Here is a 19143-nt window from a genome sequence, read left to right as displayed (position 1 = left end):
CCCGAGAACCGGCTCAGCAGCCTTCTTAACGAGGGACGACTCGTCGGCAAGCCGCTTGAAAGGCTTGGATCCCGTGACCCGTTTTTTCTTTTCTTTCCGTTTCATGACTACGCAGAGTGGCTGGACACGGTGGCATTGTGCTTGGGTGAAGGCTCTCTCCAAGGAATTGCCTCTCTGAACTTCGGAGCCGTTCTTCCAGGACGCAGTGGCAGAGAACCCTGTGACAGCCATCATTCAGCTAAGTACTTTCTTTTCATTCGAACTTACAGAGATACTGATGTGCTGCAGAAAGCACAGTCAGGACTTGTGGCTATTGGTAGCTTCTTGCAGTGTCTACGTTCATCCTCAATTATCACAAGTCTACGCCCTGGGTTTATAGCAGTTATTTGTCTCGTAAGTACACTGCCAAAAGGTATTCAAATGTATATGTGTAACTCCCCCTGCTTGCGAAGTCAGTCCTTCTGTATGATTGTATTTCTTTCTCTGCAGGGAACACGGGGTTAGATAGCCGGGGATCCCGACGACTACTGAGGGTCGCTTCATCAGCCCCACTCCGAAGTGTGACGTGTACTGCACCTTTTTCTACTTTCCTTTGTCCCTTTTTTCCCTTTCCCCCTGTACGGAGTCGCTCCTTAAGGGGTGTTCGGAACCTCGGGGGCGTTTCCGTGGTGGGGGACGGGGTTAACTGGCAGCATCCATCGTTCCCGCTGCATCTGGAGTGACAGGTTAGTGGGATACTGTCTACAGTCTGACAGCCCGACTTCTCATTCTAACAGCCTGATTTTCTTACCCATCTCTTCCGCCTACTCTCGGTGTCTTTTGTAATTCCTAATTGTAATTTTTCCACTCAATTTTCATCTTTCTATCTATCTCCTGTTCCTCCTCTCTGCATTTTCGATTTCCCTCCATTGAACCCCTGTCAACCTGCCTCTCCTTTCTCTAAGTTGTGTGGGCCTCCATGGGTGACATAGGACTCATTGGCCAGAATAGGCAAAACACAGCACACTTGCACACAGACATTACCTCCAAGAGAATTATCTAAAGGAATATGCTACTTACCAGTATGCATCTGTTCTTGGCATGTAGAGCTGCAGATCTACACACTTTTGCATAGATCGCCATCTGGTGTTGGGCCCGGATGTTTGCAGTTTGTTTTTCCTCTTGGAAAGTCTTTGGAAGTCACGAGGTCGGTGACTCCTCCTTTGGATCATATTGCGATTGGGCTTCGGCTCCATCCTCAGATTGATTTTCGCCAGCAGGGAAAGATGGAGTGTAGTAATAACAGTGAAGAAACCCATGTGTGTTGTATCTAAATAAGATAAACTGGAACAGATACAGGTAGCCGGGGAGGTGGGTGGGCGTGCAGTAGCATATTCCGTTTGAGGCATTTGAGCTGCAGATTACACACTTTTGCATAGACTATATAGCAGTTCCCAACCTTAGCGGCGACCACCGGTATATGTTGCAGTGGTTTGAAAAAGTGTTTTAAGTACAGCCTGGCCCACACTAGCTTGTTGCTTAGTTTGCACATCTACACAATAGTGTTTGGTGAAAGTGTGCAGTGTTGACCATGTAGCTGCTTTGCAGATATCGTCTAATGGGATGTTCCCTAGAAATGCCATGGAAGCCCCTATCTTTCGTGTAGAATGGGCTTTAGGGGGAACGGAAAGCGTTTGTTTTGCTTTGTGGTAGCAAATCTGGATGCATTTTACAATCCACCTAGCTATCCCTGATTTTGAGATGGGGTTGCCCTTGTGTGGTGGAGAGAAAGAGACAAACAGTTGTTTGGTCTTTCGGAAAGGTTGTGTTCTCTCGATGTAGTAAAGTAAGGCTCGTTTGACATCTAGCGTGTGCAGAGTCCTTTCTGCAATTGTCTGAGGTTGCGAGAAAAATACTGGTAGTTCTACAGATTGGTTTAGGTGAAAAGGAGAAATTACTTTAGGTAGGAATTTTGGGTTGGTACGGAGAACAACCTTGTTATGGTGCATTTGAAGAAAAGGTTCTTGAATGGTAAGTGCTTGTATCTCACTGACCCTTCTAAGGGAAGTGATGGCTACAAGAGAAGCTGTTTTTCATGTTAGGAATTGCAGTTCGCATTTGTGCAAAGGTTCGAAGGGAGGCCCCATCAGCCTTGTGAGAACGATATTTAAGTTCCACACAGGTGAGGGTGGTACTCTAGGGGGAATTATTCTTTTCAGGCCTTCCAAGAAGGCTTTAATGGCAGGTACTCTAAGGAGTGATAGATGTTGCCTGTTTTGTAAGTAAGCTGCAATTGCTGCGAGGTGTAGTCGAATGGACGTATAGGCTAGATTACACCTTTGTAGGTGGAGTAAGTAGCCTATGATGTGTTGGATAGACACGTCCAGAGGATTGATGGTGTTGTTATGGCAATAAACAACAAATCTTTTCCACTTGGCAGCGTAGCAGGCTCTAGCGGTAGGGCGTCTAGCTTCTCTGATGACGTTCATACAGTCAGGGGGAAGATTTAGGTGCCCGAATTCTAGGATTTCAGGAGCCAGATCGCAAGGTTGAGCTGAGCTGGGTCCAGGTGCCTGATCTCTCCATGGTTCTGGGTTAGGAGGCATGGTGAGAGGTGTAGCTTTTGGTGTGGTACTAAGAGAGTTCCAGCAGCGTGGTGTACCATGGTTGTCTGGCCCACGTTGGAGCTACTAGGATTAGTGTGAGGGAGTGCTGTTGTAGTTTTCGCACCACTAATGGAATGAGTGGGAGAGGCGGAAAAGCGTACGCAAATTTGCCTGACCAGTTCATCCATATCGCATTTCCTTTGGACAATGGGTGTGGGTATCTGGTGGCGAAGCTTGGGCGTTTTGTGTTTTCATGGGTGGCGAAGAGGTCTATCTGCGGATGCCCCCACATTTGAAAGAACGGATGAAGAACCTGTGGGTGAAGTTCCCACTTGTGGATTTGTTGTGTCTGTCTGCTGAGCAGATCTGCCATGGTGTTTTGGACTCCTGGGACATGTTGAGCTAGGAGAAAGATTTTGTGGGGAACTGCCCATCTCCATATGCTCTGTGCTAATTGAGAGAGCTGTGGAGAGTGTGTGCCGCCTTGTTTTTGTATATAATACATGGCCGTCATGTTGTCTGTGCGAATGAGGACTGCCTTGCCTGAAATCTGTGTTTGAAAAGATTTCAGGGCTAAAAAGATTGCTAGTAACTCCAGATGGTTGATATGGAGTAACTTTTGTTGAGGCGTCCATGTGCCCTGCACTGTGAGGTGTTATAGGTGAGCGCCCCAGCCGGAGAGCGATGCGTCCGTTGTTAGTATTATCTGGGTAACCGGGTCCAGGAACGGTCAACCGTTGGAAAGGTTTGTGGTGTTCCACCACTGTAGAGAGTGATGGGTGCGACCGTCTACCAACACCAGATCTGTCAGTTGACCCTGGGCCTGGTTCCATTGGTGCGCTAATCACTCTTGGAGAGGACGCATCTGGAGTCTTGCGTGGGGCACTATAAAAATGCAAGAGGCCATCATCCCTATAAGTTGCATGAACACTCATGCTGGAAGGGAGTGTTGAGGTATGAATTTTTGTCGCAAAGCCTGAATGCTTGCAATCCTGGCCGGATTGGGGTAGGCTATTGCTTTTGAGGTGTCTATGGTGGCACCGAGGTATTGTTTTATGTGGGATGGTGTTAGCTGGGACTTTTGGTGGTTCACCGTGAAGCCTAGTTGGTGAAGTAGTTGGATTGTGGTGGTGGTGTGGTGTACACATTGATTGTATGAAGTGGCTTTTATCAGCCAAACGTCCAAGTATGGGAAGACGTGAATGTGCTGTCTTCTCAGGTGTGCCGCCACCACCGCTAGGCACTTGGTGAATACCCGTGGTGCTTTTGTGACTCCGAACGGGAGCACTTTGAATTGGTAGTGTTGTCCGTCCACTACAAATCGGAGGTACTTTCTGTGAGCATGGTGTACTGGAATGTGGAAGTATGCGTCTTTCAAGTCCAGTGTGGGGAGAAAGTCGTTCTGGGAGAGGAGCGGAAGTACCTGCTGAAGCGTTACCATGTGAAAATGGTCTGAGTGTATGTATGTGTTTAGGGGCCGGAGATCTAGAATAGGTCATAGAGTCTCGTCCCTTTTTGGTATTAGAAAATATAGGGAGAATACCCCCATATTTTGTTGATTGACAGGAACGTGTTTTATTGCCTGTTTTTGCAGGAGGGAGATTACCTCCTGCTTTAGTAATGTTGAATGTTCTTGTGACATTGGGCGTTGCCTGGGTGGAATGTTTCGGGGGGTAGATGTTAGTTCCAGGCAGTAGCCTGACCGAATTATTTGGGTCACCCATTTGTCTGAGATGATGGTCTCCCAGACATGAAGGAAATCTTGGAGTCTGCCCACGACCGGAGTGGAATGATCCGGGGGGTGCGGGGGGAAGTGATTGGGTAGTAGGTGTGGCAGAACGGGCGTTGTTTGTTTTGCCTCTGTCCTTGTTGTTACCCCTGTAGCCGCCTCTTTGGTAACCTTTTGTAAAGGTGGTCTGAGTAGGGGATTTGTACGATGTGGACGCTGTGTCTGAGGAGTAGCCTCTGGATGCACTCCGAAAGGAGGAGCGGCGAAAGGAGCGTCTGGGCGGGTGAGACTGTAAGGCCCCCATGGATTTTGCGGTATCCGTGTCCTTTTTCATATTTTCTAAGGCCTCATCCACCTTTGGCCCGAATAGATGTTCCTGGTCAAAGGGATGGTTAAGGATGGAGGCTTGTACTTCTGGTTTAAACCCAGATACCCTTAACCAAGCATGACGACAGAGAAGGACGCTGGTGTTAATGGCCCTGGAGGCTGTGTCTGCTGCATCTAGAGCACAACGTATAGAGGTGTTTGTGATTGTTTTACCCTCATGAATCAACTCGTTGGCTCTACTTTTATATTTTTCAGGGAGATGGTGCATTATGCTTTCTAATTCGTCATAATGAGCCCTGTCATATCTGGCCAGCAGTGCCTGAGTGTTTGCTATACGCCATATGTTGGCGGCCTGGGATGCTGTGCGTTTGCCTGATGCATCTAGCAGTTTTGACTCCTTGTCAGGTGGTGGTGCATCACCTGACGCTTGCGAGTTTGCCCTTTTACGTGCCGTAGATACCACTAAGGAATCTAGTGGCGCTGGTCCTCTGATGTAAGAGGTATCTGAGGGAGCAGGTTTGTATTTCTTTTCAATACGTGGGTTAAGGACCCTGGCTCTAACTGGGTCTTTAAAAACTTCCGCCGCATGCTTTACCACCCCTTTGAGCATGGGCAGTATGGAGGTGGACCTATGTAAAGTATCGAATGTGTCAAGGAGGAAATCTTCCTCCACAGGGTCATTATGCAGGTCCACCCCGTGATAATGTGCTGCCCTTTGCAGAAGATGGTTAAACCCCTAATGATTCTTCTGGTGGAGATGGTCTAGAAGGGTAAATATCGTCTTGTGGGACGTTGGGGATATCTGGTATATTGTAATCGTCCCATGGATCTGGAGATCCTGTAGGGGTGGGGTCTTGTGGCACATCCCCTGTATCATCATATGGGTCTCCCTGATCATCATCGTCTGGAGACGGAGTAGGAGAACGATGAGGTGGGGGTGGAGAGGGCAGAGGGGGTGGAGGTGGGGAAGGAGGAGGAGGTGGAGGTGGAGGGGAAGGTATTCTGAACGGAGGGGTGGCAGAGTCCTTCCTCTTTGGAGGTGGAGGCGGAGCAGGCTTCTCCAAATGTCTCTTCTTAGTAGAGAGTGTCAAATGTCCAGTTTTTGGATCTTTGGGGAGAGTTTTTTGCAAGGGATCCGGTGTAAATAGCTCTGGCGAGGTAATTTGGTTCGTCGGCGCCGAAGGCGTCGGGGCCGATGATTTTTTAGGTTTTTCCGTGCCGGTTTGATGTTTAGAACCCGGCTTGGGACCCTCCGGTCTCTTGCTCGGCGCCGAGATGGGCTTCGGCTTAGACGTGTCGGTGCCGGTGGCCTTGTGTGGTTTGGTCGGCACCGAAGATGGCGTCGGTGCCGAAGAGCTGGGTTTCGACCCCGAGGGCTTCGGTGCGGATCTCGGTGTCGAGGTGGAGGCCAGTTTCTTTTTCGGTGCCAAAGTGTGTTTCTCGGCACCGCTGGTAGGCTGGCTCAAGATCGAGCCGCCGGAAGGCTTACTTGGCTTCTTCACCGGGCCCGAAGGTGGAGTGTGTGAAGCAGTGTCTCTGGTCTTGCCTAGGTCCGGAGGCGAAGGCGTGACCGAAGCCTTTTTGGGTGTCGGCGCGGGTGTGGGATGGGGTAGATTGGTACTCACAACCCTCTGCGCCGGAGTGATGTCCTCCACATCTGACTCGTCGGCCTCGGAAGCGCTGACGAGGTCCTCTTCGATGCGATGATGTACCGGATCGTCGATGTCGTCTCCGAAGAGGTCGACTGGAATGGACATCGAGGAGTGTGCCATGTTCCTTCTGGCTCTTCAGTCCCGAATAGTCTTTTTGGATCAGAAAGACTTACAGGCCGGACAGTCTCGAGCCTCGTGTTCAGGGGAGAGGCAAAGGTTGCATACCTCATGAAAATCGGTGTGGGGAAATTTGGACCCACATCGAGGGCACTTTTTAAATGGAGTTCCTTCCATGAGCCGGGACCGGAGCCTGGGTAGGCCGCCGTCGACGACTGGAACCGAAGGCTTGCGTCGATGGGAAGGAGCGTTGATTGAAGAGATCGTGATCGAAACAATACAGCGATTGGGGTGAGGATTGCACTTGGATCGTCGAACTGGAAGCTGTTCGGAACCGGAGCACGAAGATTACATCCGAGCCCGATGGAGGAAAAAAACAATCTGAAGATGGAGCCGAAGCCCATGCGCAATACGATCCAAAGGAGGAGTCACCGACCTTGTGACTTCCAAAGACTTTCCAAGAGGAAAAACAAACTGCAAACATCCGGGCCCAACACCAGATGGCGATCTATGCAAAAGTGTGTAATCTGCAGCTCATATGCCTCGAACATAATGGTTCCCAGTACATACTTTGTAAAAGAAAAACACTGAAAACAAGCATTGGCATAGCCAATAGGTCTCGCCTTTGGGACCTTATAAGTATTTAGCCATGCAACACTTGATATTGTTGCACCAAGGATATTGTGCTGCATAACTAAATACTTATAAGGTCCCAAAAGCGAGACCTATTGGTTATGCCAATGCTTGTTTGGAATGATAAAGTATAGCGAGTATACTTGTTGTTGAAGAGGGTTTGGTTCTATGGCCCCTTTGAGAAGAAGTGTCTGCACTTCTTGCTTGAGAAGTATTAGGTGATCGTGTGATAACCTGTGAGTACGAGGTGGGATGTTGGGTGGTGTGGTAATGAGCTTCAGACAATAACCATGTTTGATAATGGCTAGAACACATAGGTCTATGGTGAAGGATTCTTCCCCCGACAGGTGCTGTGTGATCAGAGGGCAACGGTCTTGCAGACACTGTTTTGCAGTGGAGCATGCTCCACTGGTGGAAGCACCCCTACCTCTGCCTTTATTGTTACCACCTCTAAAGGAGCACCTTTGGGGTAGGTGGTTTGGCCCTGATTCTGTTGGGAATCGGAGGCATCAGTGTATGAGGATTTATATCCACCTCTGAAAACCAAGTGACGAAAGGAGCCTCTAGATGTATTAGTTTGCAAGGCACCCATGCCTTTAGCAGTGTCTGTATCTTTTTCATCTAGTCTAGGGTGGTGCCCACCTCAGGGCCAAACAGATGTTGTGAGAAAGTGGCTCTGTATATACTGTTCCCAAATAGGTACAGTGTGTACAGAGTCCACAGCCCCCAGAGGTTTGGCAGAGGCTAAAGTTAGATATAACCTTACTCTCTAAAGTGGTAGCTTGGTCGAGCAGTAAGGCAGTATCAGAGGACAGTGTAAAACATTTGTTGTACACACTCAGTCAGCAAATGGTCTCACACACTTAATAACTGAACTCTAGGTCAATGGTTTATATAAAAAATATATGTCGGTTTTATTTTAGAACCAACAATAGGTATTAAAATATACTTTCTCAGAAAGAGATGCTTTAGGTAAATACTTTTGCAATATGAAATTGACTTTTGTAAATGCTGGTTACAGGTGCAATAGGCAACACAATGTCAAACACAATAATGCATTGAGCTCAATGGAAGTTTTAAGTTATTTGCAATAGATTACTTTCAGGATTACTTTTGTAACTCCAGGACTGGATCCTAGATTCAGTCCTGGGACAGTTCTTAGAAACAAGTGATAAAAGTCGACTTAGTTACGGTTGTGATTTTTAGGCAATATTTTGCTATTTTAAAAGTTAACACTTAGAAGAAATTTCATAGAAATGTCATAGAAAAACAGTCAATGTTCCCTATGGAAGAAAATTCAAGTTGCAGGTAAAGTAGGTTCTCGTTACTTTTGTAATCCAGTACTGGGCTCGTAGACTCAGTACTGGGACCTCTATCTAAAACAGGTAAGTAATTACGTTTTCACAGTTGGTACGATTTTTAAGGAATATTTGAAGTTTGCAAAAATCGACACTTAGAAGAAATTTCACATAAAAACAGTCAATGATTTGCGATGGAAGAAAATTGGGTTACTGGTAAGTACGGTTGTGAATATTTTTCAGGGTCAGGGCTGGGCACCAAGATCCAGCACTAGGATCTCTCCTAATAGCAGGTGAGTATTTTCGTTTTCGTTACTCGGCTGATTTTTGGTGAATATTTTAAGTTTTAGAAACTCCACACAGAAGAAATTTCAGAAGAAACCAGTCAATGTTACCCTATGGAGGAAAATTGGGTTATCGGCTTTTGGTTAAGTACTCGACTGGCAGAGTTAAGGTTCTGGGCACAGACTCAGGGGTCTCCCAGGGTCAGGTAGGTACAGTTGTTACACCCTCAGCGGCGCAGGGGCAGCCGGGTGCAGAGTGAGTTAGGCCCAATGTTATCCTATAGGAGGCAGGGGGGCCTTGGTTAGTGGCTGCTGACTAGCAGGCCACGCGGATGTGGGAGCTGGGCTCCTGGTCACTTGCTCAGGGCAAATGGGGAAGAAAATAGGTGTAGAGGTTACACTGCCAGGGCCACTCGGGCGGCTGGGTGCAGGGTGCTTTTGAGCCTTCGGGCACTCAATGGGTTTCAATGGGAAAGCTCCAGGTTGAACAAAGGCTGCAAGCTCGGGGACGAAGATTCTTCAGGTGCCACCACCACTTCGAGAGGTAAGTTGGGTAGTTGGAGGATAGGTAGGTACCCAGGAGTTGGGCACAGGGGGCCGCAGGGCACCGGGTGCAAGGGTGCCTTTTGCTGTCGGGAAATCTTACCCTGTGTTGATCGCGGTGGGGGGGGGGGGGGACCTGGTTCTGAGGCTGCAGGCGTCGTTAGGAGCGTCGAGGTGAGTCCTTGGGTGCCGGATTCGGGGTCACAGTCGCCGGGGGGACGTCCTCGGGGTCTTTGTTCCGTCCGGCACAGGCCAGGCTTGGCGGGTGCAGAGTGTGCAGGGTTCGCGGTTCTGGGCTGATGCCAGGGGTTAGAAGCTGGTTTTGAGCAGAGCCTCTGCTCATGGGAGTCCCAGGTGCTTAGAGCTAAAAGGTAGCCAGGTCCTTCAGGGTTTTGTGAGGTCGCTGGCCACAAGAGGTGCCGGGATGTAGCAGGAGCAGGTACGAGGGTCGACAGGCCGGTAGGGCTGGGGCCAAAGCAGTTGGTGTCTTCCTCTTCTTAGCAGCTGCACGGCAGGTCTTCTTTCTTCTTGCTCTTCTTTGTTTTTCGGAATCTGGAATCTAAGGAAGGAAGGTTCAGGGTGCCCCTAAATACTAGATTTAGGGGCGTAACAGGTAGGTAAAGGGCAGGGACCAATGGGTCCCTGTCCTGGGGTGGGTACACCCCCTATTCTGCCACTCTCCTGTGGGAGGGGGGCAGTAGCCTAGTCCTGATTGGGCAGGGCCTCCCATCTTCAAGATGGCGAGTGCCCGGAGATGTGCTTCACCTCGCCTCCCCCACCTGAGGGGTGGGGTTGGCAGGCTGAGACATCCTCTGTCCTTATATGGGGTTTCTGGCCAGGCTTCCCGCCAGAGTGGGGGCAGCAAGTGGCCTGGGGAAGCTCACAGAGGCGGAATGCCTTTGAAGCTTCCCCCTGTCCATCCTGGGGGAGGAGACCTAGCACCTCGCCCAGGATGTGCATTGTTGCAGGCCCAGGAGAGCGGGGCTCTTCTACCCAGGAGTCCAGCAACATGTCTGCTGTGTGGCAGCCTAGGCAGCCCCTCAGACCAGACGTGCATTGAGCTCAATGGAAGTTTTAAGTTATTTGCAATAGATTACTTTCAGGATTACTTTTGTAACTCCAGGACTGGATCCTAGATTCAGTCCTGGGACAGTTCTTAGAAACAAGTGATAAAAGTCGACTTAGTTACGGTTGTGAATTTTAGGCAATATTTTGCTATTTTAAAAGTTAACACTTAGAAGAAATTTCATAGAAATGTCATAGAAAAACAGTCAATGTTCCCTATGGAAGAAAATTCAAGTTGCAGGTAAAGTAGGTTCTCGTTACTTTTGTAATCCAGTACTGGGCTCGTAGACTCAGTACTGGGACCTCTATCTAAAACAGGTAAGTAATTACGTTTTCACAGTTGGTACGATTTTTAAGGAATATTTGAAGTTTGCAAAAATCGACACTTAGAAGAAATTTCACATAAAAACAGTCAATGATTTGCGATGGAAGAAAATTGGGTTACTGGTAAGTACGGTTGTGAATATTTTTCAGGGTCAGGGCTGGGCACCAAGATCCAGCACTAGGATCTCTCCTAATAGCAGGTGAGTATTTTCGTTTTCGTTACTCGGCTGATTTTTGGTGAATATTTTAAGTTTTAGAAACTCCACACAGAAGAAATTTCAGAAGAAACCAGTCAATGTTACCCTATGGAGGAAAATTGGGTTATCGGCTTTTGGTTAAGTACTCGACTGGCAGAGTTAAGGTTCTGGGCACAGACTCAGGGGTCTCCCAGGGTCAGGTAGGTACAGTTGTTACACCCTCAGCGGCGCAGGGGCAGCCGGGTGCAGAGTGAGTTAGGCCCAATGTTATCCTATAGGAGGCAGGGGGGCCTTGGTTAGTGGCTGCTGACTAGCAGGCCACGCGGATGTGGGAGCTGGGCTCCTGGTCACTTGCTCAGGGCAAATGGGGAAGAAAATAGGTGTAGAGGTTACACTGCCAGGGCCACTCGGGCGGCTGGGTGCAGGGTGCTTTTGAGCCTTCGGGCACTCAATGGGTTTCAATGGGAAAGCTCCAGATTGAACAAAGGCTGCAAGCTCGGGGACGAAGATTCTTCAGGTGCCACCACCACTTCGAGAGGTAAGTTGGGTAGTTGGAGGATAGGTAGGTACCCAGGAGTTGGGCACAGGGGGCCGCAGGGCACCGGGTGCAAGGGTGCCTTTTGCTGTCGGGAAATCTTACCCTGTGTTGATCGCGGTGGGGGGGGGGGGACCTGGTTCTGAGGCTGCAGGCGTCGTTAGGAGCGTCGAGGTGAGTCCTTGGGTGCCGGATTCGGGGTCACAGTCGCCGGGGGGACGTCCTCGGGGTCTTTGTTCCGTCCGGCACAGGCCAGGCTTGGCGGGTGCAGAGTGTGCAGGGTTCGCGGTTCTGGGCTGATGCCAGGGGTTAGAAGCTGGTTTTGAGCAGAGCCTCTGCTCATGGGAGTCCCAGGTGCTTAGAGCTAAAAGGTAGCCAGGTCCTTCAGGGTTTTGTGAGGTCGCTGGCCACAAGAGGTGCCGGGATGTAGCAGGAGCAGGTACGAGGGTCGACAGGCCGGTAGGGCTGGGGCCAAAGCAGTTGGTGTCTTCCTCTTCTTAGCAGCTGCACGGCAGGTCTTCTTTCTTCTTGCTCTTCTTTGTTTTTCGGAATCTGGAATCTAAGGAAGGAAGGTTCAGGGTGCCCCTAAATACTAGATTTAGGGGCGTAACAGGTAGGTAAAGGGCAGGGACCAATGGGTCCCTGTCCTGGGGTGGGTACACCCCCTATTCTGCCACTCTCCTGTGGGAGGGGGGCAGTAGCCTAGTCCTGATTGGGCAGGGCCTCCCATCTTCAAGATGGCGAGTGCCCGGAGATGTGCTTCACCTCGCCTCCCCCACCTGAGGGGTGGGGTTGGCAGGCTGAGACATCCTCTGTCCTTATATGGGGTTTCTGGCCAGGCTTCCCGCCAGAGTGGGGGCAGCAAGTGGCCTGGGGAAGCTCACAGAGGCGGAATGCCTTTGAAGCTTCCCCCTGTCCATCCTGGGGGAGGAGACCTAGCACCTCGCCCAGGATGTGCATTGTTGCAGGCCCAGGAGAGCGGGGCTCTTCTACCCAGGAGTCCAGCAACATGTCTGCTGTGTGGCAGCCTAGGCAGCCCCTCAGACCAGACGTGGATTTTAGGTTAGGTTTCAGGGGGCATCTCTAAGATGCCCTCTGTGGTGCTTTGTACATTAAATCCCACACTGGCATCAGTGCGGGTTTAATGTGCTGAGAAGTTTGATACCAACCTTCTCAGTCTTCAGTGTTGCCATTATGGTGCTGTGGAGTTTGTGTTTGACGAGCTCTCAGCACCATGAACTCTTAAATGGCAGCACTGCACTTACAGTGCCCAGGAATGGACCTGGGTACTGTAGGGGCACAGGGTGCATGCTCCTGTGCCCACACCACTGGCATAGGGCACCCAGCTAGAGGGGTGGCTGATGTATGTCAGAGCAGTGTAGGTGGTGGGCATGGCACACAGGGATGTGTGCCAAATCGACTCTCTGTTTTGTCTTGTACCCAGACAGCCTGCAAGGGCAGTGTGTTAGGGTACAGGGCCCCTAAGGGTGGCACAATGAGTGCTGCAGTCCTTAGAGGCCTTCCCTGGTCACAAGGCCCTGGGTACCTAGGGTACCATTTACCAGGGGCTGACATGTGGCCAGGGTTTGCCAATTTGGCTTTGAAGTTTTTAGGAAAGGAACATAGGCCCTGGGCACCTGATTGGCAGGAGTCCAGGGTACACTCAGTCAAAGTACATTCAGCAATTCAACAAAAAGTGGGGGCATACCATGCAGGAAAGATGGCACTTTCTCACAGATGTTCCTTGTCAAAGGTCATGTTAAGAACTGCTTGTTGTACTTCTGGCTTAAAGCTAGAGTATCTGAGCCAAGCGTCTCTCCTGAGAAGGAAACTGGCTATTTATTCCTCTTACTGCTGTATTCACTGCAACTAAGGCACATCTGATAGAGTTATCACAACACGTTAAAATAGAGGAACAGGACATAACCTGGAGTGAGAGCCCCCCTTGTTATTTAGGGGTCCGATTATACCGCTCTCCATCAGATATGTTTGAGGACAACCACCGAAAAGCACTAGCAGGGATAAGGGTGGTGGGGGGCATCTGGAAAAGCCTTCCCCTGGCCCCGATAGGGCGGGTAGAATTAGCCAAAATGTCAGTAGTGCCACGGCTATTATATCACTTCACCAACATGCGTCATCCCACCCGAGCCTTCTTCGGGGACTTGGACTCCTTGCTGAGCTCACCAATGGCTTTCCTACTGGACAGCAGATCGACATTTAGGGGAGACCCATACAGAGACGGGACCTGTACCTATACAAGAGATTCGTCGGTTGCTTCTACAAGGCACTAAGCCGAAACGAACATACCCCTTGCAATAGCCCGCACATGTAGGCAAAGGATACACCACATTTCCACAGGGACACCATTCTACTCTCCTTTACTTCCACTGATCGGATTGCCCAGACGAGAGACATATTATACTACCCACATGCTGAGAGTATGGACGGAACATTCACTGACAGAGATGGAACCCCTATTTGAAGATGGACTACTTCGCCCATTTGTTCAGATAGTGGATGAATTCGACCTTCTTCCCGGGTAATTCTTACTTCATAGGCAGATCATAGCAAGTTACAGCCCATATCATAATCTAACAGAAGAAGAACCTAACACCCACCCGGTCATACATACCATTCTGCATATGGGAGCAGGCCGACACTTAGTTACTTGGTTGTACAAAGCAATACGAGAACTTGTAAACCAACCACTCAATGCACTGCGGGAAACATAGGAGGAAGAAATCGTTTGCCTGTTGCATGACAAAGAGTGGGAGAAAGCACTTGAATATCCAAAGAAGGTGTCTCGCAATGCACGTTTTAAAAACATACAATTCTACATATTGCACAGGGCGTATCAAATGCCGGCGCGCCTTTAACGATACTTCCCCAGGACACAGTTTCTATGTCCCAGATGCCAATCATCAGATGCAGACTTTCAACCTATGTTCTGGACATGCTCTACAGTAAAACTATACTGGTCCACCATACACGAAATACTGAGGGAACTTACGGGCCTGTCAGAAATGAACTCTTGGGAATCCTGCGCACTTGGAGTATTCCGGATACGGAAACAACACAAAGTGCAAATACGCTTTATGTCACTAGCAAACCTAATAGCTCACAGAAGAATAGCTATGTACTGGCGGGCCCCAACAGGACGCCAAATAGCAGCATGGGTGGGAGCAGTAAACAAGTGGGGGGAAGCAGAGGAGGAAGCCATTAGGAACGAGGAACTAAAAGGACTGTGCACACATCCATGGAGTGGACTTTACCCCTACACCGCTTCAAACAGCGGACCACCCGAGAGGATTCGGGTAATTCACCTCAAACTCCCCCAATCCCACCGGCATAGACCTCGATCATAGACGTAAACAGTAATCCCCAAGGTGCCACAACCACGTAACACCTCACGACAATTCACCAACACAATAAGCCTGAGAGTTGGAAACGCAAGGATAAAAAGAACACCCCGAAGACAGGAGGTTAGACCACGCCTATCGACATTATGCCATATCCTCATAATGCCCTGCCTGAACAAAATCCTAATATCTCAAGACGACTGTCCCAGTTAAGCCCCCAGTTAGCAGTTGAGAATGACGCCGGTAGTTACCAAACCGGTAATACATGGGAAGGAGATACATTAGCATATGTGACTGAGTACACCATGTAATTATATGCATATGCACAGTTATATAGAACATAATGTAGGTGCCATTCGAGGCATGCAATTGTAATTATAAAGATACATAAGGAGTATACAAGAAAGTACATAACAAACAAGGTGTGTATACCACTGTTTAATGTGTCAAAATATGAAAAGGCTAATAAAAATATTTGACAAAAAAAACGGTGTCTACTGAATATCTGGAGTGAAACAGTCCTCACCAGTAAAGAACGCATTTAGGTGTCATTGGGATGTATGGTGGCTCAGCCTTACATTGCTAGATTATGGGGTGCCCAAGTGACCCCGGAGTTGACCGTGGGAAAGAGATATGAATTGGTGCATGAAAGCCAAAAAAAGTATATGAAAGTAGGGGCTGCCCAGATAAATGGACTTAAGTATGGGGGAAGTGGAATGAATATCGATACCACCATCAAGGCAAAGGAACCAGTTGATAATGGACTGGAGTAGGGGGGGGGGGGGTTGGGATTGTGATGATATTCTGGAAATGTATGATCCCACTGATGAGAACTCCGCAGCTTGGTGCTGCCTTCGCAACATGTAACATGATATTGAATGTGTATTGACTTGCCGATTGTTCGCTGTTTGTTTTCCTACTTAAATAGATTTTTTTTTTTAAAGAAGCATTTGCCTAACATGTGAATGACTTAGCCCCAACCACAGTGCCTGTCCAGAGACACTAATGGCGAACTAATTTATCAGTTTCCACTCCAGCACTGCAGGCCTTCCAGAGCAAAGGCAAATGGGCCTCAACGACACAGTCTATGCTTGAATACGAATCTAGTAAAAGGCCTTGGGATTCGTAAGGGGTGCTGTTGATTGTGCATGGGCATCAAAGTGATGTTGACACAGATACGTTGCAGTACTCAAATTCAGTCTATGCACCAAATTTACTATTCTTTGTTTTCATTAGCTGCATGGACGTAGGAGATGATTCCCAACTACGCCAGGTATATTAGCTGCCACAAATCAAGATCAGAAAAGAGAGTATATATGCAGATAAGAGAGTGTCACTTTTAAGTTGAGCTGCAGCTCAGAAATGTTTGATTTGGCACCTGCCTGAATAAGTATGGTCATCACAGAAGTCTGCAAATAAATTATACTCTTGCTAAACACTAGGGGACATTCACCAAGGCTGAACAAGTGTTAATTATTGTAAATGAACTACAACTGTTGTGTCAGATTCTTTCAAGTACAAAAGCATAACATGAGTGAAAGCAGCTGACACTTCTTACCTTATGACAGGGATCAACCGAGCAAATCTCACTAATGTCTAGGTCATGCAATGACATCAGCAGCTCTGCCCGTAGAGTGCAGTAGTGCACATTGCGTGTGCGAAGGAATAAAGTGCGAAGAAACTGAAGCACCATGTCGTACAGCTTCACGTTCTTCCCGATCATCTGCGTTAGCTTCTGGACCACCTAATAGCATGCAAAGGAGAAATATAAAAATACAAGAGAACACATCAGAACAGAAAGCATGGATGAAAGCATGAGTGGACAGAGCAAAGAAACACAGTGAATCAAAGCTTGCAAACTAGTCACTGGAGAAGATGAGGTGTCACATGAATGAACTTCATAATGATACTGGTGTTCTGCTTTGGTGTGGGTATTCACCTTAACTCCCAGCAGTCTCTTTATTAGTAGTGCTAGACTCTGAAACACAATACGTGGAAAATCTAGATATGTTATAAACTCTCCTGAAAAATGTCTACTGGTTACGGTTGAATGTTACACGCAATATTTAACTCGGGTTACTGGTTTTCCTGTTGAGGAAGAAAACAAAGGCATAGAGGACAGAAGATCGGACCTTAAAGTTAAAGAAGAGTATTATACATGAGAAGGAAAATACAAGTTGGGCAAGTACATTTATGGCTATACTTGAAAACTATTTTGGAAAAGTATTCCAATTCCAATGGAATGCAGGGCAGGGTGTTCTACAGAGTGGAGCAATGACAGAAGACAAGAGATCGAAGTAAGGAAACAAGAAGCTGTTACACACACTAGGATAAAAAGTGGAAACAAAGCAACAAAATCAATGTTGAGGGCATTTCCAAAAATATGTGAAATTGCCACTGTCTTTTACTCCTACCTCGCCCTGGCGTCTGGTCTTTGGAGAAAGGCTAAAGAAGTTGTGCAGGACAGAAAGGTCACTGCTATACAGTATGTTCTCCTTCTCAAGAATGTACTGTTTAAGCAGAGGGGACACTTCATCACCGTAAAGGGCCTGGTTCTCTTGCCAGATTTGACGCTTCACCTCCACGGCGCAAGCCTTGTACAACTCCTTGTCCGCCATCACCAGCTTTAGCTTTTTCTCAGGAACCTGGAACAGTCAGAGCAAGGACTTTAGCACAAATAGTTCTTCTACAAACTAAACATTGTATAGCATAGTCGACCAATTTCTGAACTGAAACATTATACCAACCTCAATAAAAAGTAAACCACCTGGGAAACATTTTCCAGGTGAATGGGTTTAGGTAATTTATTAATCTGCAGATGACTTCTTCCATTTCTTTTAATTCTCCAATTCAATCCCATGAACACTACTGTATAACAAGTTACTTACCTTCGGTAACGTCTTATGTGGTAGAGATACTATCTAGCCGCAGATTCTTTACCTTTGAATTTCCCAAGTGTCAGACTAGATCTGAGAGATTTTCTTCGGGCAATACCCCTGCACGCTGGTAGGTGGCGACGGCCAACTCCACGTGGCATCTGTATCACCCATATAGGCACCACCTCAGCGCGCGGACATCAGTTACTTTTCTCGACTTTCCATGCCAGAAGTGCAGAGCCATGAAGTGTACTGACATTAGTGTGTTTGAAAATTAGGGGCTCTGAAAGGAATCAGCCCTGGCCCAAGAAACCTGTCCGCAGTGTGGGGCGGATGGGTGGGTCAGTAAGGAATCTGCAGCTAGATCATGTATCTACCACATAAGGCGTTACCGAAGATAAGTAACTTGTTCATCTGACAGAGACACCGAGCAATACCATCACAGGAGGAGAGACTGCAGACAAGTTTATACTAGAAACTCCTGCAGGACTGAGCAACCAAAATGGACGTCCCTGCCAGCTTGACTATCTAGGCAGTAATGCTTGGAAAAAGTATGCAAGTATGCCCATACTGCAGCCTGACAGATGTCCAGGACTGGGACTCCACATTGCAACGCCATGGTAGCAGCCTTAGCTCTGGTGGAATGAGCCTTCAGGAGGCTGCTTCTTTGTCAGAGCGTAGCAAATCTTGATGCAGAGGAAAACCCACCGTGAGATGGTCCTCTTCTGCACTGCCCGGCCTTTCTTTTCTCCAGCGTACCCCACGAAGAGTTGGTCGTCCACCCGAAACTCTTTTGTGTGGTCAAGGTAGACTGACAACGCTCTTTTTGGGTCCAGACCGTGGAGTCGCTTCTCTTCTTTAGAGGTATATGCGGAGGAGCGTAGAATGTGGGAAGGAAAGAGACCATATTGTAAAGCACCAACTTGTCAGGGAATATTATCAAGAAGGGAGGCTTGGATGATACAGCCTGCAGCTCACTCACCCTTCTGTCAGAGGTAATTGCCACCAAAAAGGCTGTTTTGAAGGTGATCAGCCAGAGGGGACAATTTTGCAGGGGCTCGAAGGGAGGGCATGAGGACGGTGAGAACCAAATTAAGGTCCCATTGAGGCATAATGAAGGGGGCAGGTGGGAACATATGTACAAAGCCTTTTAAAAAATCTATGTTCAGTGGGTGATTTAAATAAGGAGGGTTGATTTGGCAGCCTCAGGAAGGCAGACAAAGCTGAAAGATACCCTTTCAAAGTGCAAGGGTCAATATAAAAAGCAAAACATCAGAAAGGGAAGCAGAAAGAGGGTCAATAGACTGTTCTTCGGGAGGTAAATTGAATGCTACCATCTGCCGCCGCTCAATATACAGGTACGAAGGCGTAGATTTGACAGGTTCGGGTAGAGGACCCTCCCCTGCTGCTGTGGCAGGAGATCCTCCTGAAGAGGCAGCTTGATCAATGCTAATTTTCAGAAGCTCGGAATACCAAACTCTCCGTGCCCAGTCCAGAGCCACAAGAATGACTTGGGCCCTGTCATTCCTGATCTTCTTGAACACTCTGGGAAGGAGTCTTATGGGCAGAAAGGCATACAGGAGGCCTGAGCACTACTCGCAATAAAAAGTGTTGTCCAG

General features: G+C 48.3%; 1 protein-coding gene across 2 annotated transcripts in view; it reads right to left on the bottom strand.

The window, feature by feature from the left end:
- Positions 1-19143, bottom strand: part of NELFB (negative elongation factor complex member B) — a 229629-nt gene that overhangs the window by 123655 nt on the left and 86831 nt on the right. For both annotated transcript variants that reach the window (XM_085611440.1, XM_085611446.1), the window contains 2 exons: positions 17063-17293; positions 16207-16392 (listed from right to left, as the gene is read on the bottom strand). In XM_085611440.1, the coding sequence (XP_085467566.1) occupies positions 16207-16392; positions 17063-17293 (417 nt within the window). The remainder of the gene's footprint in view (positions 1-16206; positions 16393-17062; positions 17294-19143) is intronic.

Source organism: Triturus cristatus, chromosome 1_2, assembly GCF_964204655.1.
Source record: "Triturus cristatus chromosome 1_2, aTriCri1.1, whole genome shotgun sequence".
NCBI lineage: Eukaryota > Metazoa > Chordata > Amphibia > Caudata > Salamandridae > Triturus > Triturus cristatus.
Note: the sequence above shows the minus strand (reverse complement) of the source record. Positions and strands in the feature narration are given on the sequence as shown.